The following is a 26,924-nucleotide window of genomic DNA, read 5'->3' on the forward strand; positions in this document are numbered from 1 at the left end:
GTTTCCCCTGAGCCGCTGCTGCCGTTGCGCTTTGTGTTGCAGTGCAGAATAACCACAAAACTGATCAAAGACAAAGAAACAAGTTAACAAAACCATAACTGGCTCTTTGGAATTTACCCTGTGTAGATGAAAAGAAACGCTGTTAGTAATTTGATGGAAATTTGTGAAGTGCTGAAAAATTACCTCAGCAGCACCTTCAAGCAAAAATATAAGCAACATGTTTCTGTTATTTAACTAGCACCAGAATCCATAAAAGATTTGCATTCACCTGCGTTTGTGTGAGCGTCCAGTGTCCAGCACCTTGCATCATTTATTGCTAAAATGAATAACAATTCTAAAACACCACTCCAATCTTTAAAAAGACACTCCATCCTGTTTATCTGCTCTGAACACATTTTCTCCTTCATTTCATGAGACCATGGGATAAGGAGCAAAGATTTAACAACCACATCTGATATAATATTGTAAGTAAATACAAAAAAAAATAAAAGAATGTGTATGTATGCATATGTGTGAGTGTCTACATGGATTTTTTCCAAAGAAATATTAACCAATTATATGTCAATGAGCAGTACCTAAAACAATCCTGAACGACAATGCTTGTTGTGGTTTCTGGAGTCCAACATGTTCAGACCAATACTGAGTCACTGAGAATCTTAAATTTGTCTTGAGATTATGGCTAGCATCTTCTTCTTCTTCGACCATGCTGTTTAAGTAGGACAGGCAGAGGCTAAACCAGCAGAACATAACTGAGTTGAAACAGCATCAAAATTAGTGAAGAGGAGGAAACATTTGGGAAGATGTACACAGCCCACCACAGCTTCTTTTCTGTCCTTTACTCAGTGTTTCCTCGTGTTTGAGGTGCAGTCGTGGGACTTTGAGCTCCCCGTGTGGCTTCAGTGTCTGTCAGAGTTTTTTGTTTTAGATACAGAACATCACGAAGGGTGAAATTTGGTGTCACAGTGTTCTCTCATGTAGCTATAACAATGTGTGTGAGATATCGTGCATACCAATATCATGTAGATATTGGTTGTGTGTGTGTGAGAGAGACAGACAGTGTATCTGTGTGTAAGAGGTTTGTTGGTCTATGAGATGGCGATGCTGCAGCCTCCAAGTGAAGGAAATGATCACACAGGCAAAGTGAACTCTGCCACACTCGCTCTGTCTTAGTGTGGCTCATCGCTGTTTAGAAATGCTTCTTCCTCCCACTCTAGACGCAGGCCTCGGTTGTGCTGCTGTTGTTCATCTTGACATAGATCTTGGGATCCTCCTCACACTCGTCTCTGAGGCGCTGAAGGTGGCGACTGTGGCACAGTAGGTAGAGGGGCAGGCAGAATCCCAGCATGCTCAGCACCAACAGGCCCACATTGACCTACATGTTGAGTAGACATAATGATAATAATCATGCAGTAATTGTAAATGTAAACCACACTCAGTTAAGCTGTTGTACAGATATTTGTGAAGCCTTACCCATAGAGGGTCTCCCTCCAGCGGTCCCACCATGGCCATGAAGAGAGGCTGCTGGAGCAGGGCGAACAGAGCACTGATCAGAGACTGCATGCCCGTCAGGCTGCCAAACTGAGAGGACGGGTACCTGAAGGGGACAAGTGTCAGAGGAAAAGCTGAAGAGAGGTCACAGGACTAATCTGCGGTTAACATTAATAACTCCTCCTTTACTTTACTTTTTATAACTACTCCTTTTTACTGGCAAACAACAATTGTGTATTCAATTAACCACTTTCCCAGGAGGTACAGTGGACACTCTTCAGTCAGGCCTTTTGGAACCAGTTGATGCAACCACATACGGATCTAAGAAACAACTTTACCTCATCTCAACTCAAATGTCCTAGTTGACGTGAAATCACAAAATCCATGTCTTCTCCATTTAATATCCTTTTTAAGTATTGTATAAGACTTTTTAGAACATTTTAACGGTTATGGTTTTCCCTTTTTTTTTGTATGTGCACTTGTGTTTGAATGAGAGATTCCCTCCAGAATCTTGTGGAAAGTCTCTCCATGAGTGTTGCTGCATCAGAATATGGGGTGCTATGTCAGTCTTTACAGTCACTGTGTAATGTTAGGTTGTCATCAAGTCTCACACTTACACGGCAGCATATAGACCTCCCACAGCAGAGTGGATGAAGCCTCTGACAATAGTGTGCAGGATAAAGGACAGAATCTAAAGAGAAAACAGATATTTTTTCAATTAAGTGCCACATCAGATCACAGCTGGCCTGTCTTTGCAAAGAACTGGCTTTTGATCTTTCACAAATAGATCTGAACACAAATAAAGGAATAAAGTAAGAAAGCGCACACAATGACATTTTTGCCCAGTAGGTGGCACTACCGTCCAGACAACATCATGGACTGCATTGCCTGGTGAGTGTGTTCTGTTTGAACATTGTGTGCATCTGTCTCCTCTGCAGTGTCAGCTCTCCTCAGGAGGGGCTACAGCAGCACATGCTGGGAAATGTGAATTCCCCCCAAAAACAAAAGAAAAGATACATTTCTCTCTTCCTCAACACGTGCATGATCTTATACCTGGAGTGGCAGGTTGGGGATAATGCAGGTGACACCAAAGCCAACCAGGAGTAGGTTGGTGAAGGTGAAGGCTCTAGTGGCATTAACAATCTTCTGGATCTGTTTGCCAGGGCGACGAGGCTGGCCAGGCTCTCTGATGAAAGAAAAACAGAATTTTTTTATTATTATTCCACGTTTTCTCAGCCTTTTCAAGCTTAATCTACATGCATACACACTGACCTTTTCACAGTCTTGTCATTCTCATCCTCGCAGTCTTTCAGTTTCCAGTCCATAACGTAGCCAATCACAGGCGAGGTGACCAGACACAACAGCTGGAGCACGCCAAAGATGGAGGTGTACACACTCACTAAGACACAGGCAGTTGACACAAAGTTGTTATTTTGCCATGATGCTATATTTTGAAAAAACATATCAACAACATAAAGATGATGTATGTTGTCACTGAGAGGAATTAAACAACACTTTGTGGATGGCATGAGAAGTTTTGGGTTTGTGACCACAAATCTTACTCCAGACCTCATGCTTTATACAAGACAGCTACAGAGGACAGAGTGGAGGAAAGGATGAATGTAGGGGGTTAGTCTGTCCTTGGGTCTCTTACCCACTTGCATCCTCTCCACTGCAACAGCAGGAGGAAGCCAGCATGACAGGGATGTTAAAGAGGTGTTAAAGATAAAAGCAATTGCCCACAAAACAACATCTGTGACTTCACGTGTAGCCAGGTTCACAATCTGCAAACAATGACACAGACCTGTGCTCAGGTCTCCCTCTGTAAGAGACTCCAAGATGGTGTTCATGGCTCCCATGTAGAAAATGAGCCGTAGCTGAGTAACACACATAGTGATGAGGCTCAGCAAGAAGATGAGACTGAAGACACTCTTCATGAACGACTGAGCTGCAGAGGAAATGAGACAAGAAAGGAAATAAGAGTCAGGCCTAGATCAAATCTCTTTGTAATATAACAGAAGGATATCAAATAAAAAAAAAAAAAAACATTTTCAAAAACTTTTCCTGATCACAGCTTTGTGAAACATTACTCATCAATTCTCAGTGCTGCTACTGTAATGTGTTTTGTCAAGTTCCCCTTGAAAAACAAGGCGTTACCTCAACCATAATGTAAGCCTGCGCTACATAAATCACTGTGTGATTTAGTTACGTTTCCTGTGAAAATCTCATCTCATCCAGGTAGAGGTTATGTCTTCTGTATCCATGACCTAATATTTATCTGCTGTTCACATCAAAACATAAGATTACTGGAAAATTAAAGCTGAACTATGCAGGTCACAGGATGGAGGATACAATGTGACCAAAATGTGGTACCACTTTTAAAAATTATATCTAAAAATGTATTTCAATTAGAAAATTAAATGTACTGCTTGTAATCTCTAATCTGTTGGTGGTCTTTGTGGACAACCATTTGTGCCCAATCTAGTTGTTGGAAAAATTATATAGTTATACTATGACAGAAGAGTCCCTCCATCTTTTCTTCTTCTATGATTCAAGCAAAAGTGTTTTGACTCTGGTACTAGTCTTTCCCATAATATTAACTGGTGAGAAGCACCTTTTATGTTCCTTCCCATAACAAGGAATGGGGAGAGAAGCACCTTTTCCCATAACATTGAATGTTCCTTCCCATAATAATGAATGGTGAGAAAAGTGCCTTTTCTCATAACATTGTGTGATCAGCAAGCATAAACAACATAAATAGCGGGAGCACCATTTGGTCTAGGAGACAACTCTGAGCGATCTTCCCGACAGGTTGTGTGGATTTGTGCGGACTTGTCTCTTTCTTGCAAGAAATAAATGTTTTGTGTTAATCGTATCCAGCGACTCTGAGCCTAATTTTGAGAGAATTTTTCTAACACTAGTCTTGGTGGATGCAAAACTTAGTGCTTCAAAACAGAAAAATTAACCAGTGGTTGACATCGCTATGGCAACAGCCAAAATTTAAACGCCAAAAGACTACAGTCTATGCAGGTTCCACACACCAGTTCTACATCAGCTTGGCTGAAATTCTAAATATGTGAACGAGTTTGATCAAGAAAAATCACCAAACATGTCCAATGTAGCCCATCAAGACTAGTACAAGCTTTCATGGCAGTCCAAGTAAGATATTTCACTTCTATACTGTTCCCACAAAGAACTATTCAAACAGCTTAGTGATCCATGGAGCTGGACTAACAGTGTGAATAAAAATCAGAGACAGCATAGTGGCCCAGTATATCAACACACAACCTGATGATAATGGGTTGGACATCTCATCCTGTGCATTGCATGCAGCTACAAGCCCAAACATGCCCCAACTCCTCCTAGTCTCTTTTCATGGTAGAAACTATTTTCACATGATTGAAAACTACATCAGCTAAATGTTCCCACTGGCTCCTGGGTGTCATGGTACCATAGTGAATGAGAGACGTTGATTGGAGGATTCAAAGAAAAGTAAGTTCTAGGAAAAGTTGATCATTAATGAATGTTATGAATATAAATGGAAAATGGAGACATCTGTCCATATGGTGAAGCAGTGGAGAGACCAATTAATGGTGGGTGCACAGATGGAGCAGATGACTTTATTGCCTTCACCAACAGGTATCCATCTCAGGCTTAATTATAGAAACTGTTTGTTGTGTTCACAAGTCACTGTAATGATTTATAAGCACTTTAAGCCATGTATGATTATAACCTGAGCATTATACATGAACCAACTTGTGTAAAACAATATTAGGCAACAAATGGAAACCAGAAACCAGAGTTCCAGAAGAAGGCCTCCTCTCTGTCTTCAGTGCCATGTAAACAGTGTTGTTTAAATACCAAACTAGTACGCTGCGACCACTGACATTGTAGGTTTGTAACAAACAAATCAAATGGCCGTACGGACATAGTATAAAAATTCAAATGAGGACATTCAGAGCTCAGGAAGCAGGTAAACAGAGACTAAACCTGAACAGTCTGAAACAGCTTCCATCAAATCAGCAAAATGAGAAGAGAAGGGTTTGTTTGAGTGTGTGGTATGGCGCTCTTTCAAGCCTCTGACTAAAAACATCCAGCTGCAGAAACCAACCAGATGCATTCTGAATGCATGTGTCAAACACACACAAAAATACACACTTGGACCAGCTGATACTAACCCATACTTCTCTCGCGCTCCCACAGAGCAGCTTTCCAAGAACACAGTCCAAACCCATTTCACGGTCCATTTGGTACCAAAAAGGCAAAGAGGGAACTACTGACCACCTGCTGAGAGTGACTGACCCTAACCAGAGAGGTGAGAGGGCCTGCAGAGGCCTACAGGTGCAAAGGGTAACAAGGAGCTGACTTTGCATGGATATAGATCAGAGGTAAAGGGATATACACACGTGGACAAAATTGTTGGTACCCCTCAGTTAAAGAAGGAAAAACCCACAATTCTCACTGAAAGCACTTGAAACCTACAAAAGTAACAATAAATAAAAATTCATTGAAAATTAAATAATCAAAATCAGCCATTACTTTTGAAATGTTGATTAACATAATTATTTAAAAAAAAAAAAAACTAATGAAATAGGGCTGGACAAAAATGATGGTAGCTCTATAAAAGATTGAAAACTATTTGACCAGAGTGACATGATTAACTCAGGTGTGTCCTTTAATTGACATCACAGGTGTTTCCAAACTCATAATCAGTCAGTCTGCCTATTTAAAGGGAGACAAGTAGCCACTCTGCTGTTTGGTGAAAAGGTGTGTACCACACTGAACATGGACAACAGAAAGCGGAGGAGAGAATTGTGCCAGGACATCCGAAAAACAATTATAGACAAACGTCTTAAAGGTGCAGGCTATAAGACCATCTCTAAACAGCTTGAAGTTCCTGTGACAACAGTGGCTCATATTATTCAGAAGTTCAAGACCCACGGGACAGTAGCCAAGATGAGACCAAACTGGAGCTTTTTGGTAAGGCACATCAACTCTATGTTCAAAGACTCAAAAACCAAGCATACGACAAAAAGAACACTGTCCCTACGGTGAAACATGGAGGAGGCTCAGCAATGTTTTGGGGCTGCTTTGCTGCATCTGGCACAGGGTGTCTTGAATGTGTGCAAGGTAAAATTAAATCTGACGACTATCAAGGTATTCTGGAGAGAAATGTGCTGCCTAGTGTCAGAAAGCTTGGTCTCAGTCGCAGGTCATGGGTCTTCCAACAGGTCAACGATCCAAAACACACAGCCAAAAACACCCAAGAATGGCTGAGAGAAAAGCGTTGGACTATTCTAAAGTGGCCTTCCATGAGCCCAGATCTGAATCCCATTGAACATCTGTGGAAGGAGCTGAAACATGGCATTTGGAGAAGACACCCATCAAACCTGAGACAACTGGAGCAGTTTGCTCATGAGGAGTGGGCCAAAATACCTGTTGACAGCTGCAGAACGCTCATTGACAAATACAGAAATCGTTTAATTGCAGTGATTGCCTCAAAAGGTTGTGCAACAAAATATTAAGTTATGGGTACCATCATTTTTGCCCAGCCCTATTTCATTAGTTGTTTTTTTTTTTAATAATTGTTAATCAACAATTCAAAAGTAATGGCTGATTTTGATTATTTAATTTTCAATAAATTTTCATTGTTACTTTTGTAAGTTTCAAGTGCTTTCAGTGAGAATTGTGGGTTTTTCCTTCTTTAACTGAGGGGTACCAATAATTTTGTCCACGTGTGTATAAGTTTTTGTTTTGTTTTTTTCCTGCCATCTTTTGGGACTTTGTAAGTACAAAACTACAACACTACCATGGAGGATTATTACTTTGTAAATGGCAAATGTCAAAGCATACTATGGCGTATATGCATTTCATAAAATTAGTTTGAGATTGTACATAGCTGACCTGGCTTAAAATAGGGATCTGTAGAAACAGCTCATATCACTAGTCTTCTGTGGGTGGACTGCAAGTGTGGAAAACCATTGTCACCTCTCAGACAAATCTGAGACACAGAACATTTTATTCACAGCCCCACCAACCGTCTGGCTTTTAAGACACTCAGATAAATATTCATAGGTTGGAGAAGGAAACAACAAATTGTGAGACTGAATCCTCTCAGGGCTGACTCTCTTGAGCACAAGGAGCTCTTATGTTGACTCATTTATGTTCAGATTTCTCGTCTCTCACAAACGGGAGTGACATTCTATTAGTAGCATGTTGAGGACGCCGGTTTTAAAGACTAGATGGTGAAAAAGCATCTGAAGAGAAGCTGTGAAATGGCCAGAAATCTTCCAAGCCATATGCATTTGATGACAGCTCAATTTTAAAAAGTGGTTTAATTTCACTACCAGCTTACTGCAGAACCATAAGATTACAGAACATTTTTTAGGTAGATCTTCTTTCTCAGACTTACTCTCCTCCTGGCCCTTGCATTTCACCTCTAGGTCCACAGTGGACAGGCACAGCTTGTTGGCCTCCTGCGTGGCCAAATCTTTAGGTGGCTGTTGCGGCTGCTTTATTGAGTGGCCCACACTGAGACGACGGCCCACTGTGGTCACCTGCCGATAAAACTGCTTCCCAGTGATCTTGTGGTCAAAGCCCAGCCAGCTGAACTTGATCTTCACCCTGAGAGACCACAAGTACGAAAAGAAAAGTTTAAAGGAGATTGTGAGTGTGCATTGTAGAAGAAAAACTACTACAGTTACTTCGCCGTTGAGCTACAGTTACAGTTCCAATTGGTCTTTAAACTAGACTAGACTGTCTTTATCCTGACATACATACTAAAAAAATGTAGATCGATGGAACTTTGGACCATGTACACGGCGCAAAGGTCCATCTAGTAGAGAGTATCGCAAGTATATGTAGGAATGACTTGATTTCTAACCACATTATCCGGTTTTGAAAAGCTTTATTTTGTATGATTTTGGGTGGACTTCTAAGTTTACCTACATTTTAAAAGTCTGGTTTTGGTCGGACTAACAAAAGTTTTTTGTTTTTTTTCCTAGTGTCATGTAAATCTAGTGAAATGAAAGCCAGCTGAGAAAAATTGGAAAAAGTCAGCAGACACGCAGAGAGAGTAGGAAAAGAACCAGGTGAATGAAAGCAAAGCTGGCCGATCATCTGGTTTTATGGCATTTCCCCTTTAGGGCTCAGCAAGCTCAGAGAGTAAGTAAGAGAGTTTGCCTAGTAAAGTAAGTGAGTTTGCCTACGTGCACGTGATCTTTGTGGAGAATACTGGAAGTTCGGGCTCAGATGGAACCAATTTAGAGCAAGTATAACCTCAAGTCAGCCAATAACATTACAGTGGCTGCTTAATAGTGATAACTTGATGCCGAGATATGTTTGTATATCCTATTTAGTCTGTGCCAGAGTGAGCATTTCTTTGTCTTACGTGAAATCCATGTCCTCTGGGCCTGGAAAGGGCTCCAGAGGCCAGTTGATGAAGCAGTTGAGGAAGACGAGGCAGGCACAGCCAGCCCAGACGAGCAGAATAAAGATGAAGGTGGCACCCAGATCATAGATCACCTACAGGCAGCGACACAAAGCCAAAATAAAAACCTCACATTGGACAATCAATGATCCATGCTCTAGCAGCAGTGTTCTCCTTTCTCAGTTAATGTTGCCTTTTATGAACCAACTTTGTATGAAAGATGAGCAATGATTACTTGAATTTTATCTAAGTAAAGTCAGGCGAAATAGGTGACACAGATGTTACCTTGATGCCAGGGAAAGTGACAGCAGATGAAGCATAGGATCCAATCATCAGGGCGATGAAGGTTGACCTCAAGTCTCCAAACATGTTGGGGAGCTAAAAAAAAAAAAAAAGGGGACAATTAAAACAGATCACTGATAGCTCACTTAATCACACTTTGGTTATGATTTGCATCATCTGTTAGCTCAGACTTTAATGGGGGAAATCCCACAATACACTCATTCACAACTCTCCGATGCATAGAGTAGACTTGGTATTCTGGAATTTCAGAGCACTACTTCAAAGAACTTCAACGTCAGGTCAAGAGACTTTTGCAAAAATAGGTAGCATTGACTTTAGAAATTCTCTGATTAGAGAATGCTCAGCTTTATCATTTGATGGTATTTTATTATAACTCAATGAAACATTTATTCTTAAGTAAAAGTTACAAACATGACCTTATCTACATCTGCAAAATATGTGTGCTGACAAATTCAGTCTCCAGGTGAAAGCCTTTTAACATAGTTCAGCTGTAAAGCTGCTGCCCAAAATTATATCTATAAATTAGATTTAGCCACAAAAGATTCATTTCATATTTGCTTCGTGGACAGAATATTAGGCTGCACACTGACCTTTGTCTCATTTCCTCTGATATGAAACCCACTGAAACCTACCAAAAGCCACCCACTGTGAAAGGGTGCAGCTGGCTGCAAACATGTGGGCACACAGTGCTCCACATTATTGACTATTGATTAGGTTGTCACTACAGTGTTGTTCTTTTGTTTGTTTGTTTTTTTCCAGCGTTTGCAGCAGAGCAGGCATAGAGAAGCCAGAGTCCTGCTCAAGGTGAGAAAAGAGCACTACATTCTTAACCAGGCAGCTTCATACTGTAAACTTCTGCTCCAGGAAACAAAGCAGAGAGCAACATGTGGCTTAAAAGTTGATCATTGGTGTGATGTATGCCAGCTAAAAGGTTTGTGTGCGCGCATGTGTCTGTGGGGTGAAGGGTTAAAATTGGACAGAAATTGGTCACTAAAAGAATTTTTATGGGTCATAAATGACAAAGTTGCTCAGAAAACTCCCTCCAGGCCCGCTCTCATTGTCATGACCTGTCCATCTACCATCCAACCAGCCGCTGTGCTCACCACAGGGGTGAGGCTTGTTAACCAGCTGCCTCAACCTTCTCACCCCACAAAGACGTCACTCTCCAGACGAATTAGAGGAAAGGTGAGCTACAAAAATCGTTACGCCACTGCCCTGACATCCAATATAATGAGGCCCCCAGATTTCTCCACTTTTTCCTGCAACAGCACTCAACCAAAAGAGTCCAGTTTTGACAAATTACACAGTCTGACTGATTCAGAGACAGGAGTGCTGGCAACAGGACGGCTCACCTTTGGCCCAGTTGATGGAGAAGAGAAAAGAAGAGGCACTAATCACCATCCTTGCAGATTTGGTGTTATGACGAATTAAAGCCAACTAAGTTTGCATGCAGAGTCAGCAGATTTGCCCACTGATGCTTCACCACTTCCTCATCTTCTGGCTGGCATTTTTTAAGCTTAGTTTTGTGCAAGAGCATTATTAATATTGTAGTTCATGAAAATATGTATGAAATCCTCAACATGGCAGGTTTTATATTTTTTTCCTTTGGGTGTGCAGGAGACAACGTAATCATGTTAAAGAACAGCACTGATCAAATCAGAACAAAACCATGCACTTACATTCTGAAGGAGCAGAGCACTGGCCTGATAATGAGCTTACGTCATACTGGGACTTTCATTGAGTTTCTATAGGTGTCAGAGTCAGTCACCATTCTGAGAACATCCATCCATTTCCTATACCCACTTAACCTAATTTAGCTTGTGGGTGGGCTGGAGCCTATCCCAGCTGTCATTTGGTAAGAGGCAGTACACCAGGTACACCCTAGACAAGTTGCCAGTCCATCACAGTACTGGCAAATGAGACAAACAACCATCAAATTTAGAGTCACTAATTAACCTAGCACCCATGTTTTTGGATGGTAGGAGGAAGCCAGAGTACCCAGAGAGAACATGCAAGCTCTACATAGAAAGGCCCAAGCTGGGAATTGAGCCTGAAACCCTCTTGCTGTGAGGTGATGGTGCAAACTACCCCACTATCGTGTAGCCCCTGCTGAGAACAATGTTTCACAAAAAACATGGGATAGTCTGGGTTGGTCTGCTGCCCATGAAAGAAGAAGCACAGATTAATGAGTCAGCAGCACAAAGTGTGAGTGAGGTTGCTGATGGGAGGAGCAGCTGTCAGGCTTGATAAACTGCAGATAACAGTGTTTTTATAGCTCGAGCTTAAAAAAAAAATAAAATAAAATAATGGTTGTTTATTAAGCATGCAGGCAAAAGACTCCTCTGTGGTCATAATTCCTCAAATACTTGAATGTCACAACAAGGAACTCTAACTGTAAATGGCAATAAAGTTGACTTTCACTTTGAAAAAGTGAGGGTATGGAAGGCGCCCTATCAAGATTTATTGGACTTCCTGTCACATTTACCCAAATACTGCCCAACTTCGTCACATTGTGCGTTTGTGTAGTGTTCATTTCTGAGGGCGTGCGTAACCAAAGCAGGATATCTAACCCAGTCAAACACACACAAGATCATACTTAAACGCAGGTATATTTCTGGCCGTATCTCCTCAGCCAGCCTGTGAAGCTGTTCTTCAGAGCTAAAGCTGAATACTAACACCTAGAAGACTACATGAAATGACTACTTGCATGAAAATAATAACAGGTGGATATTAAACCATGTTAGGAGGGGGGGGGGGGGATATACTATTTTTCCCCCCTTCAAATTAGTGTTTCATGTATTTCTGCCAACAACTCAGTAGGCCACATCTCCCCATTATTGAAAAATTTAAAAAAAATTAAAAAAAACTCCTATATAACTCATACAGCAAAATGGCACAACTAACTCGTGGTACAGGAAACTAATTATGATAACTGTTATAATATGGATGCAGTGTTGACACTGTTTCACAAGTTTTGTTTAGGACAAATGAAAAATCTTGGCACTAAATGTGCCCCCCCCTCCCTGCCCTTTTCTACCTCATTAATCCCAGGATTTATTAAACCTTAACTACTTCTAATCTGTGCTGCATCACAAACCATCTGCCTTGATACCTTTACAAAATAACACCCATAACTGACTTGGTCATTGTTTCCTCATTGAATAGCTTTTTGTTAGTTCTGAGTTCATAGTGTTGCCATGCACAAAGTGCACACGTAGATGGGACTGTGTTTGAACAATCACTAAAGGTTTATTTTAGCTTCAGAGCTGCCACCTGGAGATAAGAGATTAGGAACCAGTGACAGGGTTCAGTTAGTAGCACGTGCAGACATTTTTGGGAATGTAAGTTTGTCTTGGAAAATGTGTAAAAAAAAGAAAAGAAAAAGGCATCAGGATATCAAAGTGAACCTGAGAAAAAATATCCTTGAAATTATAAAAGAGTTGCAGTGTAAAACCAAATTCAGTGACGTTTACCTAATATGTGGGCAAGTTGAAACCTGGTGAGCCGTATTCATCATGGGTGAGAGTGCTGAATGTTATCTGTACAAACAAAGGACATGTGAACCATGTGATCTCCTGATATGCAATGAGCTCCCTTGTTGATGATACTTCAGCAGTGCTTCAGGGAAGACTGGCCTTACTGTCTGATCTGGGTTTACACTGGGAACATGTTCCGTGAACAGGTTTGCCATGTGACTGCAACTTTTTTTTTCCTCTGGATATGTTTTCTAAGACACTGTGTGTACCGAGTATTGATAATGGAAAAAGTAGAATGTGACAAGACAAACAGACTAAGGGAGTGGGAAACATGCTGAACAGGGCCTTTTTGAGCAGGGTAGGGTCAAAAATAAAAAGAAGGGGAAACTGGACACATCCATCCGGAAGGAAAGAACAGAGAAGCGAAAGAAGGAAAAGGGGTTTTGCTGCAACAACTGAAAATTTCAGCTGCCTGCTGCTGGTCCATTGAGAACCAGCTCTGACCGGTCCTGTCCAGATGCACAGAGTAGTACTCCTTTCATCATAAAGAGCAGCCAAGTGGGCTGTGAGATTAACAAACACCAAGAGCCGAACACCAGACCGCATACCTCCATCACCCTGATGTCGTCTTATGTTTCCTCTTACAAGATTTGTTGTTTGTTTTGTTTTTAGATTAAATATTTCTGACTTAAACCACTGGACTTTCATGTAATAAAGCAAAACAAAATATTAATGTTTCTACAAGGAAAAAGGTTTTCTGAAACTCTGAAAACTAGAGATCGTCTTTATTAGTAACTGCTGTTCTGTCTGACCAGCTCTAATCTCACATTTACCTTTGGTATTTATTCTTTTTTTTGCCCTCTATTTTTTGTCTATTGTACTACATGTCACTGTACTTCATCTCATTCTTCCATCTCCTGCATAATAATTATAGTCCATATATCACCTTCAGCTCCCTGTCAAAGTTGGAAGTTTATTCATTGCCACCTACAACATTTAGACTTCTCCACCAGAAGTCATATCAGTGGTAGATTTAACAGGTAGGGCATTAGAACGGTGATCACACAGCCAGCTATAGTCTTCTTAGAATGTTCCACATGGTCAGAGATTTTAAAAAAAGCTCTGTGAGCAAAGGAAACACATTACTGGAAAAAGACAGGCTGCTAGCAGAACTTCAGTCTGGAATAACAAACCCAAGGAGCAGAGTAGGCTCCAGCATGCACCACCAACTAGACAAAAGGAGGAGGACCCTCATGTGTTCCTGTGAGTGTGAATAAACAGTACTGTATGCGTGTGCAGAGAAAGTCCGAGTATGTTCACTAAGAAAGAGGGGCTCGTCTGTAACGAGGTGCTGTTTATGTACATAGAATTGGTGAAAAAAAAAAAAAAGACAAAATTATCTCCCTCCCTCGATCCTCTCATCCACTCCTTCTCCATAGATTTACTCCCCGTTTTCCTGTGACACCAAGTGCTGAGTCTGCATCCATGGGGGAGAGTGAGGAGTGAAGCAAAGACTGATACAGAGAGGAAATAAAAATGAGAGAAAGGAGCAGCGACAAAGTAAGAATGTGTGACTAAAGTTGATGAAAAAAAATATTTTTCTCCTAAATAACTGAAACACTCACACAGTGAGGGAGTTTCACCAAAGATGCCCCAGATTCAGCCTCAAAGAAATAAAAAGTTACAAGCTTCATACAATAGTTGTTTTTTCCTGTAGCGACCTTTGGGAAAAGGAAGGGCCAGAGGGACACACAAAGTGGGCAAACAGCAACATACAGTAAGCACTCTTGCATGCACATGAGACAGTTTTAATAATGTTGGCCCTGCCTTGAGAAGGGGAGGGCAGTTGAAACCGGAGAAGACAAAAACAACTAGAGTTAACATTGGGAGGCTGAAGGGAGGAGTGACAAGGAATGAAACAGGCTGAGACATTTACATTATTGTGTAAGTTATTCAGGGTCCCAACAGGAAACAGCAAAACTGAGTGGGAAAACACGCATCCACGCTCACTTCTGTTGCAGCTTCCTGTTTGTCACTTTTAAACCAGTCTGTCTCTGTTGTGTGCGTTTGTGTTGTGTTTAAAGCAACAACAATGCTGCCAGTTACACTGTTGAAAGAAACGGCAGCCGTATAGCAGCAAAGGAGCACATACTAACACACATCCAGCGTAAGGAAAAAAGTTTCATTTTCTGAAGTTTCCTAAAAAGGTTCAGCTGGTACACACACACCTCATCAGGAGTAAATGGTAATGAAGAGAGGTATTTTTGGGCTGTGACGTCTTTGTCTTTGCTTATTCACTCTAACCCTCACTATTCCACACGTCACTGCTCATCACATCCTCCCAGCCACCTCTCGTCCATCATGCATCTGTTTCTTTCCACTGACGATATCCCTTCACAGCTTCATGGTCCATTATCAAGGCAATCTAATTTAATCAGAAATATTCTAGCTCTTCCTTAACTTCAATACTTTATTCAGTATCATTCCTTCTCATTTTAGATTAGATTAAACTTCAATTCAGTTTCAAATTTCACAGGCAGGGCAGCTCAGGCCGCTACGACATGCAAGCAGAACATCATGTGATATAAGTAACCAAGTAAGAACTACCACTATCAAATTAACCTGCTAGCATGTTTAGTCAACAGCTGATCCTTTTCAAATTATTGTCATTTTTTTCAGTATTGTTTGTATAATGTGTGTGTGTATTTCTGAATGCTGCAGTTTCTTCTCACAATTCAAAGACATGCAAGTTTTGTCTTTGTGTTAATACTTCAGGTCCCTGTGACCATAAACAGTGTGTAATGGATGGATGGATAATGAGGTGCCAGGCCAAAATTGAGTGAAGGTTCTGTGATAATACAGCTATAAAGAGATCTTTTGGTGTGGTTTTGGCCTTAGAGCATTCATATTGTTATTCATAAGTCATTGTATGCTATATATTTGGCGAAAAGTCAGCTTTCCGATATCAGGTTTTCACCTTGATCCAAATAAAAAAATAAAATGTGCAAACTTGTGAGAAAACTGCTAACAATCTAGCAAGCTATATCATGTTAGTATGCCAAAGTTACACCTCAAGCTAGCTGGTTAGCAACCAGTTATCTTACAAGTTAGGAAGCTAGCTATCTCACTAACCAGAAACGCCTAGAAAAATCAGATAACAGCTTAGGAAATATATGTTTATATAGCTATATTTTTTTTACATGCTACAATGTACACTTTTACAATACACAAGTAGATTGCGTCATGAAGCAAATATGTTTCCACAGTTTTGTAATGTAGTCATCTTTATTCCCATAATTCTAAAGGCCAAATGTCACCAAATCAGAACTCTACAGGAGGTGCTGAATTAGTGCTGATTAATTAAACAACAGCTAATTATACAGACATCACTAAAGTGAATGAGCTTGGTGTCTTATTGGATAAGATGTTGTTTTCAGAACATGTAATAGGTAGGTATAGCAAATACAGTAATCAGTAAAAGACTTTCTTACCGTCAGAGAGGTGAAGGTCATACACATGCCTCCAAACCCGTTTAGCGCCAGTGCAAAGAAGATCAGGATGGACAGATCTGCAAGACAAAGTGCAGAGAGTTGCCATTAAATCAAACAACCCCACAACTCTTGGCTAATAGATACTGTCAATGCCAAAATTTGTACTTTGTATTAAATTTGTTAGATGGCACTGGTCACCTACAACAGCGACTTGACTGGGAAGAGAATGTCAAACGGCACTGCTCTGAATGACTTCACAGCAACATTTAAATAGTGTATGTTGGATGGCATGAGCAAAGATACATACTGTTAGGATCGTTGGCACCATAGGCAATGAGGAGGCAGGAGAAGGCAAAGCAGGCACTGAAAACATAAGATAATGTTTAAGAATAAGATGCTTTTTTTTGTTTGTTTGTTTGTTTTTAAATACATAAATTGGACCATATAGTTCGGTCCATATATATATATATATATATATATATATATATTTGGACACTGACACAAGTTTTGTTATTTTAGCAGTCTACCAAAACATATGTAAGATACAGTTATATAATATAAGTGTAATATGGTCTTAAAGTGCAGACTCTCAGCTTTAATTTCAGGGTATTTACATCCAAATTGGTGGAAGGGATTAGGAATTACAGCTCTTTAATATGTAGCCGCCTCTTTTTCAAGGGACCAAAGGTAATTGGACAATTAACTGAAAAGCTATTTTATGGGCTGCTCGCTCATTAATCCATCATCGATTAAGCAGGTAAAAGGTCAGGAGCTGATTCCAGGTGTGGCATTTGCATTTGGAAACTGTTGCTGTGAACCCACAAAATGTGGTCGAAAGAGCTCGCAATGGAAGTGAAACAGATCATATCCTTAGGCTGCAAAAAAAATTAATAAAAAAAACAAAAAAAAAAACACTGGTGAGCTCGGGAACTCAGAAAGACCTGGATGTCCACGGAAGGCAACAGTGGTGGAATATCTCAGGATCCTTTCCATAGTGAAGAAAAACTCTTTCACAACATCCACCCAAGTGAAGAACACTCATCAATATCTTAGTCTACCATAAAGAGAAGACTTCATAAGAGCAAATACAGAGGGTTCACCACTAGGTGCGAACCAATAATCAGCCTCAAAAATAGAAAGGCCAGATTAGACTTTGCCAAAAAATATCAGAGCAGCAACAATTGAAGACAGCCAGCAGTAAAGGTCTGGCAAAGCATCACAAAAGAGGAAACCCAACGTTTGGTCCATGGGTTCCAGACATCAGGCAGTCATTGCCTGCAAAGGATTCTCAACAAAGTGTTAAAAATGAACGTTTGTCCAATGACTTTTTTAGCCCCCAAAACAAGGAGACTCTAGAAAAATGGTTGCAATTCCTAAACGTTTCATATGATATATTTTTTTCATCCCCTTGACTTAAACCCAAAAGTCTGCACTTCATTTGAATCTCAGTTGGTTCATTTAAAATCCAATGTGGCATGCAGAGCCCAACTCATGAACATTGAGTCACTGTCCAAATATTTCTGGGCCTAACTGTAACTATCTCATGCATCTCAGGTCAAATGTCCTTCTCCAACCTCACCTTCCCAGAAGTCGTAATTTTCTAGGCCCGTATTTGTCCATGACAATCCCCAGGGGCAGAGTTATAGCTGACAGCAGGAATGAGCCCACAGTGAAGGCCAGGTTCAGCATCTCATCCTGGTCTTTACAGATGGGCCAGTTGTTCATCAGCAGTTGTTCCTCGACTGTGCTGTCAGTCTCAGAGGTGGACGTGTTGGAGATGTTGAGACTGGAGTTGTTTTCTGAATTTAGAGAAAGAAAGAAGGAAATACTTCATTAGGTGCTTTTTCACTTGACAAGACACTTAATAAAACACGTTCTGTTGTCAGCATGTCCATTTGGTAGCATATTGCTGTGAAACCTGTGGGATCTATTGTATGACTAGTCAATTTTCTAACCAACTATTAACACCAAGGGACTGTCCACACACTTTCTAGACATTTTGCCATCATCTAAAATTAAAAGGAGAGCTGACCTGCTGTTAAAAAGTCGAGACTCAAAAGGGCAACAACACAATTAAGAGGAAAAAAAATAACAATACTGAGTAAACAGGCACCAGAAATAGTCTGAGCTGAACCCTTACATGGTGAAGGGAACTCTGTAACAGTTTCACTCCATCTGCTGAATGTGTAAACAGTCCACTGAGTTCATGTGGAGCCTATTTTTGTCCCTGAGTGCCATTGGACTGCTGTCTCTGTCAAACTCTGCCAGTAACAACAGCTGTCAACAGGCCCAAAAGAGAAATAACTGGAAAGCAGCACCTCACTCACCCAGACTTGTTTATTGTCAAAATGCCTGACCAAACATTAGAGAACCAACAGTTAACACGTGCATCACATGTAGAGGGGGCGAAGGGAGTTTAAACAACTTAGTCATCTGAGTGTTTTCTTCATTTCAGTCCAGAAGGCAATTTGTCAAAGCAAAAAATTTGCCCTGACTAATAAAAACACAACTGAAGACCTGCTTCCCCTCAGTGCTCTTTCCAACAGTCACACGATGACCTCTGCCTTCGCCGATTCAGCTTTTCCCAGGAATAGGATGAGGTTGTTGACGGTGGCCTTGTGGATAAGGGGGGGCAGGAGGCATCTGTTTCAAATAAAATGCATCTTGATGTGTTTGAGAGGATGTAAGTAGGTGAAAGGTAACGTGGCTTAATCAACATCTGAAAACTGCTGTGTTGTTCTATGTGGACACATAAATTCACTGAGGGATATAATATAATGATCAGTGCCCAGTTACTGTTTGATATACAGCTGAAGTATTTTTACATGTAAATCCTGAATGTAGTTAAAAGATCCTTCCATCCATAAATCATACAGATCTGCAATAACATCTCAAACTCTAGCAGCTATTAATCAAGAACCCGGGATAATCTGTTAAATGGGCCATATGGGAAGATTATTTTGTTAGCCGCTGCTTCCAAAAACGAACTTCTAAACTTCTTCACAACAGAAAGCTGTCGACATTCTGTTTACATGTGAGAAATAAAAACGTTAATTCTTAATGAAAAAGACTGGCTTCACATGCAAAATGTATACAAATGATAAGCAACAAACTATAAATAACAACCTGACACCTTATATATGGCAAACTCAGGCTAGAGTAAATAAAAAATAGAAATAAAATAATACAATTAAAAAAAATAATGAAATAAAAAAATAATAAATCAGGGAATGAACAATAATTGTCATTGGGAAACCACAACTGACTTGTGATGACTCACCAAGGAAGATGACTTACACTAGATAAGAGGATATATTGCTATGATGATAAAACAGGACAGGTCTCAAACTCAGCCCATCCTCTGGGCACTGTCAATGTCTGCGCATTAGTTTTTCCAATCTCAAACATAGGTGAACCAGGTGAGGGTTTTTTGTGATTGGTGTTTTTTGACAATGAGCAGATATTCTGCTCTGCCTTCTGATATCTAATGTATATTGGAGCTGTGCCGATTGTTGGCATAAAAGCAGTCAGTAGCATCTGTTCCCCAGCTACCCCAACTGCTGACTAATCAAATGCTCACAGCAGACCTGAGTCAGTAAGGGAAGAACCCTGTACACACACACACAGACTTTACAGGCAGTCTTTGGTGATTGTTAATGTCAACACAGTAAAAACTTGTGTATGCAAGTTTCTATAAGTTTCTCCTGTAAAAAATAAGCTCACCTCAACACAGTAATTTAGAAGAATGAATAAAATCTGCTAGCAGCTCTGTTCCAGAAGCTGTCTTTTTATACTTCAATAGAGAGCATCAGATACTGCACATAGCTTAACCCAGGAGGCAATGTACTGAAGCAGTGCACCAACTGACATGCAGGGGTAATCACAAAGGATGTTGATCTGCCACAGACCTCACTCATGTTACAGTGGCTATAATGTACACAACCGGGAACCAGCCACCTCTCATAAACTGTCTCCTTTCATCTTAACGAGTGTTTTATTTAAAAGGATGTAGTCATGATTATGCAAGACGAGTTGTTATGTAGTTATGTTATGTAGACGAGAATTATGGCTACAAAGCTGCACAGCACCAAAGGCAATATGTAAGAAGTGACTAACTCCTGAAGCCACCCCCCACCCATTGTTGTCTTTTGTGACCAACATTCCGTTTACAGCAAACAGAATCACGCTTTTCAAGTGACTAATGGCTTTATCTTTGCGAGACAGGACAAAGATCTCAGTGAAACAACTGAGCACCCTAGTTGAGCCATGAAACAAACAGAAAGACAAAATGCAGATGAAGGAATGTGCACATGATTGGTCTTCACTAGCAAAGCAACCACAAGCAAGCAAGCCAGCAAGCAGCACTGAACTGATGATCAACAGAGAGATTCAGAGCAAAGCCAAAGAGCAGAAATAAAAGCTTTAGTCGGAGAGTTGACCAAAATATGCAAGACGATTAAACAGGAAAGTTACATATCATTCACACTGAGGACTCATAATTCAGACTCATTATTGTTAGAACATTATGCTTCAGCTCAACAATTAACAACTGTCTGACTTCAAACTGGGGATCCATGACTAACATTTTGGGACTTCTAGTTTAGCCAACATCCCAGTGGAAGCTGTAATTTCACAGATAGATAGACCTGATAGTAGCATAAATCTTAACTAAGCCATGGTAAAAAAAATAAAGTGAATACAATTATTTATTTGCCAGATTATCAAGATTATTTCTTTAGAGAGAGAAATATCAAAATGTTTCATATACATAACTTAATCTAAAAATCTTTCATCAATTCTCCTTTGTTGCATACACAGAGAAATACATGGAGACAAACAGGATCAAAGAGAGGACAGAAAATAGTTTCTGTGATGATCTCTGTGCAGAATGAAGGGATGAATGGTGCCATTGCTGCTGACTAGTTACAGAGTAAATTCAGATCCCATTACTGGAGATGAACAAGCTTTTTCCTAGTATATTGTTATGACCTACATTTTTACTATGACAAGCTCTGATTGCTAAATCCTAGCATGGAAAAACCTAAGCTTTCATCTGGTGAAAGGTTCCCAGACAAAGCACACTATCAAAACCTAGTACTGACCCGTTGAGGGCCAGCACACTACCATGTCACCTTTAACCAAAGGGTGCCGAGGGCAGAATGCATGTGTTCATATGAGGAATTTATTGCTTTTTGTGCAGGAGCTCTTCAAAGCTGTTTATGAAACCAGCTCAGTCAGCCTGCTGCTAGTGTAATAACTATTTTTCTACTAGAAGATCACAAATACTGGACACTGTGTCCAATGTTAACTAACAAACCCCAAAAAGTTGACGCTGGGTGAAAAATAAATAAAAACAGAACGTAATGATTTATCATCATTATTTAAATTTTTCATTAAAGATACTAGCTCATCTGAATTTGATGACAGGTCCATGTTGCATCCTACTGTGTAGCATCCCCTCTTCTTTGAACAGCAGTCAGAAAACATCTGGGAACTTAGGAGACCAGCTGCTGGACCTTTGGGAGAGGAATGTTGTCTCATTCTTGTCTGATATAAGATTCTAGCTGCTCAGCAGTCCTGGGTCTTTTTTAAAATGTTTTCAGTTGGTGAAAGGTCTGGACTGCAGGCAGCTCAGTCCAGCACCTGAACTCTTCTACTATGAGGCCATGCTGTTGGAATAGATACAGTATGTGGTTTAACATGATCTTGCTGAAATATGCAAGGCCTTGCCTGAAAAAGACATAGTCTGGATGGGAGTATATGTTACTGTAAAGCCTGTATATACTTTTCAGCATTAATGCAGTTTTTCCAGGTGTGCAGGGTTCCAGTTTCACAGGAACCAATACACCCCCATATCATCTGAGTTGCAGGCTTTGAACTAAGGGCCTATGACCACCTGGATGGTCCCTCTCCTCTAGCCTAGAGGATGCCTCATTAATGATAAAGAATTAAAAACTTTGATCCACCTGACCACAAAACAGTTTTCTACTTTGTCTCTTCCTCTTTGCATGATAGAGCATTAAGCTGCATTTGTGGATAGCACAGTGTGAACAGACAGCGATTTCTGGAAGAGTTCCTGAACCCATGCAGTGATTTCCAGGACAGATTCATGTTTGTTTTTAATGTAGTGCTGCCTAAGGGCCAGATGATCACAGACATCCAGGACTGATTTTCAGCTGTACGACTTTGTTCAGAGATTTCTCCAGATTCTCTTAATCTTAAACTGATATGATGTACTAGGGACGATGGTATAGTTAAAGTATTCACTATTTTACATTAAAAATAAATTTGAATACAATTTTCTGAAATTGCTCGACAGTTTGTAAACACTTTTTTTTTTTTAAACAGATTTCTGAACCTCTGAGGTGCTCTTTTTATACCCAAATAATGTTTGCCAGTTAAACTCATTACTTGCAACATGTTCTTCTAACTTTTTCTTTTCTGTACCATATTTTCCAGTATCTTGTTGCCCCTGTGTCAACTTTGAGACATGTTGCTGCCATCATGTTCATGATGATCTAACATTTTTCATAAAATAATCAAATCTCTCACTTTCAACATTTGACACGTTAATGTAATGTTAATTTGTCTGTTAAAAATAATAGTGATTTATGATATTTGTAAATCATTGAATTCTGTTATTATTAAGATTTTACACAGCATATTGGAACTGGTATATGCAGCAACCGATTCCCTCACTGGTTGCTGTCCTTGATGAGGAAATGACATATTGCACAGAGGCTGATGTGGCAAAGTTAGCAGAAATCCAAGCACTTCCTAAATCTACATTTCACCACATCAAGACTGCATAAAATACCCCTGAATGTTGAAACCAGACTATTGACAAGACTCAATGAATACTCTCATAATATCATACGACAACTCTTGTTAAATCCACAAGTGGAAGGTGGTGGTGTCTATCTTAGCTGCCATTGGTCAAGAGGTGGGGTACACCCTGGGCAGGTAGTCCGTCCAGCACAGGGCCCATTTCTAATATAATTAATTAAAATATAAAATTGTACCATTGCACATCTGACTAAACAGCCTCAGACTCAGTGCCAGTTCAGCCTGAAGTCTAAAAGAATGAAAATTTTAAATGTTGTGAGTGTGGAATTACAGAAAAGTGACAAGTCATTTGACCAAATGTAACCCTCTGACTGACTGATAACCCAGGCAATGCAAACACACCTGGTCTTCGGCAAAGGTAAGAGTAGAAGCCCTCAGACTTGAGCATGATGAGCAGGGACGACCAGCCGAGCAGCACTGCAGAGAAAAGCAGGTTTTCAATGACAGCCGTGACAGCCATCCACCAGCGGCGTGAGAAAGCTGTGGCCAGGCTGGGAGCCATATCTGCTGGGTTGGAGGCAAGGATGGTTTGCTTGACTGGATGTGAGGGAGGCTGCTGACGCCTAAAACATAAGACAGGGAAAAGAGAGAATGTGATGACAGAGCGGATATTACACTAACCAGACAGGATGTTTAAATGTCATTAGGTGTCTGGGATTATTTTTTGGGGAAGAACCACAAAAAAAAAAATAAATCCATTGTTCTACCCTGATGATGTTGATAATGACTGGCAAGAGTGATGACAACAATAACAAACAGAAGAAGCTCTCTCAGAAACAAACCCCACCTATAAATATCCAACATCCCCACCAAGGAGATGTCTGATTGGTTTTAAGGTAGTCTCCTATTGGCTGCTGGTCACATAGCCGTTGCAGCAGTTACACGTGAGGTTGTTCCTGCTTTACAGCTGGATGGAACAAGACTGTAGATGTGTTTACTGGCAGAAAATATTGTGGAAATTATCGTTTCCATTCAAATCTCTCACTTTCACTAGAATTCAATTCTCACACTTGTAAACGGACTTAATTTCGGTGTAGATACATTAAAATGTGATGCACTAACTTTGTGTTTTAAAAACAGCCCACTGAAACAGGAATATATTCTTTGGTTTGGTTTCCTCGACGTTTGTGTGGATAATTTGCTTGGAATGTGTGATAATCCTTCAACATATGGGAACGCTATTATAATAGGTTTAAAAATAATCTGTTCACAGAAAACTGCACTGCACGTGAATGCAGCGCTAACTGAAGCCAGTTCGAACCAGTGCGGCGCGAGATAGCCAGAGCGTCTGGGTTTCCCTAACCCTTACTGCTGTGAGCACACCACAATTAAACTACAGCTAATGTTACAAAGAAAGAAAGAAAAAATAGAAAATTCCCCAAAAAATAAAATATATATTTAATAATCACATAACATGTCAAAAACAAAAACTTTGCACCCAACGCACTCTTTCCGTTTCCGCAGTCGCCTTCAGCACAGTGGAATGAAGAACAATCATTTTGGTGACGTTCAACAACACAGAGCACATTTCACCTGTGCTTTCTGCTTCGATTCATCACACTGAGCACAACTCCACAAAGTACATTGCGGTGAGTGAATAGCTGTCTTGAAACTGGTCTGAACTGGACAGAAATTATCCGCACAATCCACCCCCACCCACCCGAGTCTGCATCTTCTCAAGCGCCCTCCTTCCTCTGTTAAGTTAACCAGAACCCCACTTCTGTTTTCCTGTGCGCAGCTTCAAAACTTTAGCTGTAGAAATACAAATTTAAAATAATTGACTTATCCCAAATGGAAATTGTGTAATTTGAACATAAATAACACACATCTCTATCGAGGTTAAATGCTTGGTCTATAAAAATCTACCGATAATTTTTTTTTTTTAAAACAAACAAAAAAAAACAAAAAAAAAAAACAGGTGAAATGTTACCCAGCAGCCACTTATCAGTATTTTTCAAAAAGGCACCACTGCTCTGCCTTGATAGAACGCCAACTTCAGATGCTCTTATTTTGAAGATCACATAGCTTTTCCGGTATTAAAGGTTGCGTCTCCGCAACTTGATGCATCAAAGCAAGAAGCGCTCAGCTGTTCGGTGTCAATAACAGGAGAGAGAACGCCATCCTGAAACAAAGACTCTTCACTCGGAGCTAACCGGAAACTGAAGGCCAAAGCCATATTCTGGTCCTTCCTTCATTTTCTTTTACACGGTGAACATGTAACTTTCTTTCAGTGGTGAATAACAGGGCAGCTTTCAGAATCCAAGCAAAATTAAGAGGGGGGCAGGTGAAATGATCGGCCACTGCAATGACAGAAACCACACTGAGCTGATTAATATGATGAAGCAGCTCCACGTTCAGAGCCTCTGCGGATAAACACCGACACACCTGAAGTTGGTAAAACGGTGTCACAGGCTGCTGCAGCTTCCACTTTGTGCCTGCTGCCATAAAACAAAGCAGACACGACAGGAAATGCCTCTCAGCCTAAGAGTTCACTTCGCTGCATACTGCTGTTTGTGACGGGTTATATTCTGTTTCTGAGTGGCGGTAAATGATTTCACGAAAGGCAGCAAAATAGAAGTAATCCTCTCCTCCACTGGAGTGTGTAGGCGCTCCGCTGCGGAGCATCTTTGGTGCAGACTGCCTCACCTGAGCGCGGGGACAGCAGAAAAGCTCTGTGGGTCCAAATGTCCCCCGACGACCAGCAGATGAAACAGTGATGGGAATTAACCTGCGGGCTGTAAGCTTGCTTACTTGCTTGCTTCTCTGACTCAATGTTTCCATACTTATGGCTAATATTCGCCGCTTTATAGCATCGCCGCGACGGCGCACAAACACTGCCGCTTTCCTATTGGCCCGTGGCCGAGCTAGAGACGGGCCGGAACCAATAGGAAAGCTCCAATATTAGACACGGGTGTTGACTCTCAATGTTAAAACATGTGCTAAGAGAAAAACAGCTTCCATGGAATGTTTGGGCACAGATTGAACAAAATATGACGACATTGAAAAAGACTCAAAAACAGCGTCATAATCAAGGACCAAGAGCAAAACTGTTTGTTTAAGCAGTGGTTACAGTCACATCAAACAACAAAAGGCGGACAGAAGGCAGCTGCTGAATGTGAATGAACATATATAGTCTGTTACTCAGTGTAAATAAATGTCACTTTGCCTTTGAACAACTACTTATTCTACTTTGGGTTCTGCATTTGGAACCAAAGTCTCAGAGCTTAAAGGTTCTCGGTTTATTCGCAGCACTTCATTCCACGAGGTGACGCCTTGTTTACTTACTGCTTCATGCCAAATGTTACTTCCAGGAAATAGAGAGGAGGGGTTCACATGGCCCAGCTGAAAACAAAATAACACCGGAACTGGGGAAATGTACTGCGAGGGCGACACTCTGTGGCTGTTTACACCTAACAATGAGCTACTGTTGGATTAATTACATTGAGTTGATAAAATCCAAGTTTACAAGTAACAGATCTGTAGGTCTTCTCAGCAAAATCTATTCACATGATGGTTATCACGCATGCAGGAGTAACGAGAAAGAGGCACTCAATTCATATTCAATCACATATTGGTGCAGGCAACAAGACAAGGCTTATCATGCAATAAGTATATATCTTTTATTGATTTCCATATGATGGTATTCTGTTTGCTCACATTGTTTGTGAGAAAAACCTCAAAACTAGAGACAGGAAGTAAATGTATGTATACGCAGCCCAGAAGCTGTCCTAAGCCAATCAAACATTTACACACGTGGACAAAATTGTTGGTACCCCTCAGTTAAAGAAGGAAAAACCCACAATTCTCACTGAAAGCACTTGAAACATACAAAAGTAACAAATAAAAATTCATTGAAAATTAAATAATCAAAATCAGCCATTACTTTTGAAT

At 40.5% G+C, this 26,924-nt stretch overlaps 1 protein-coding gene across 2 annotated transcripts; it reads right to left on the minus strand.

Moving 5' to 3' along the window:
* Positions 1-685: 685 nt before the first annotated feature.
* Positions 686-25,865, minus strand: LOC140314706 (large neutral amino acids transporter small subunit 4-like). 2 transcript variants are annotated; one of them, XM_072393055.1, is made up of 15 exons: positions 25,680-25,865; positions 23,376-23,596; positions 17,767-17,986; positions 16,495-16,550; positions 16,188-16,264; positions 9,203-9,295; positions 8,879-9,012; positions 7,901-8,112; positions 3,293-3,436; positions 3,143-3,160; positions 2,761-2,887; positions 2,542-2,674; positions 2,106-2,179; positions 1,471-1,594; positions 686-1,372 (listed from the first exon to the last, which is right to left on the minus strand). In XM_072393055.1, the coding sequence occupies exons 2-15, from the start codon at positions 23,533-23,535 to the stop codon at positions 1,211-1,213; spliced, it is 1,734 nt and encodes a 577-aa protein (XP_072249156.1). In that variant the 5' UTR covers positions 23,536-23,596; positions 25,680-25,865; the 3' UTR covers positions 686-1,210. The 2 variants fall into 2 exon arrangements, with proteins under 2 accessions (XP_072249156.1, XP_072249157.1); XM_072393056.1 differs by lacking the exon at positions 3,143-3,160 and having other exon boundaries at positions 25,680-25,863.
* Positions 25,866-26,924: the final 1,059 nt, after the last annotated feature.

Source organism: Leuresthes tenuis, unplaced genomic scaffold, assembly GCF_036924035.1.
Source record: "Leuresthes tenuis unplaced genomic scaffold, fLeuTen1.0.hap1 SCAF_9, whole genome shotgun sequence".
Classification (NCBI taxonomy): domain Eukaryota; kingdom Metazoa; phylum Chordata; class Actinopteri; order Atheriniformes; family Atherinopsidae; genus Leuresthes; species Leuresthes tenuis.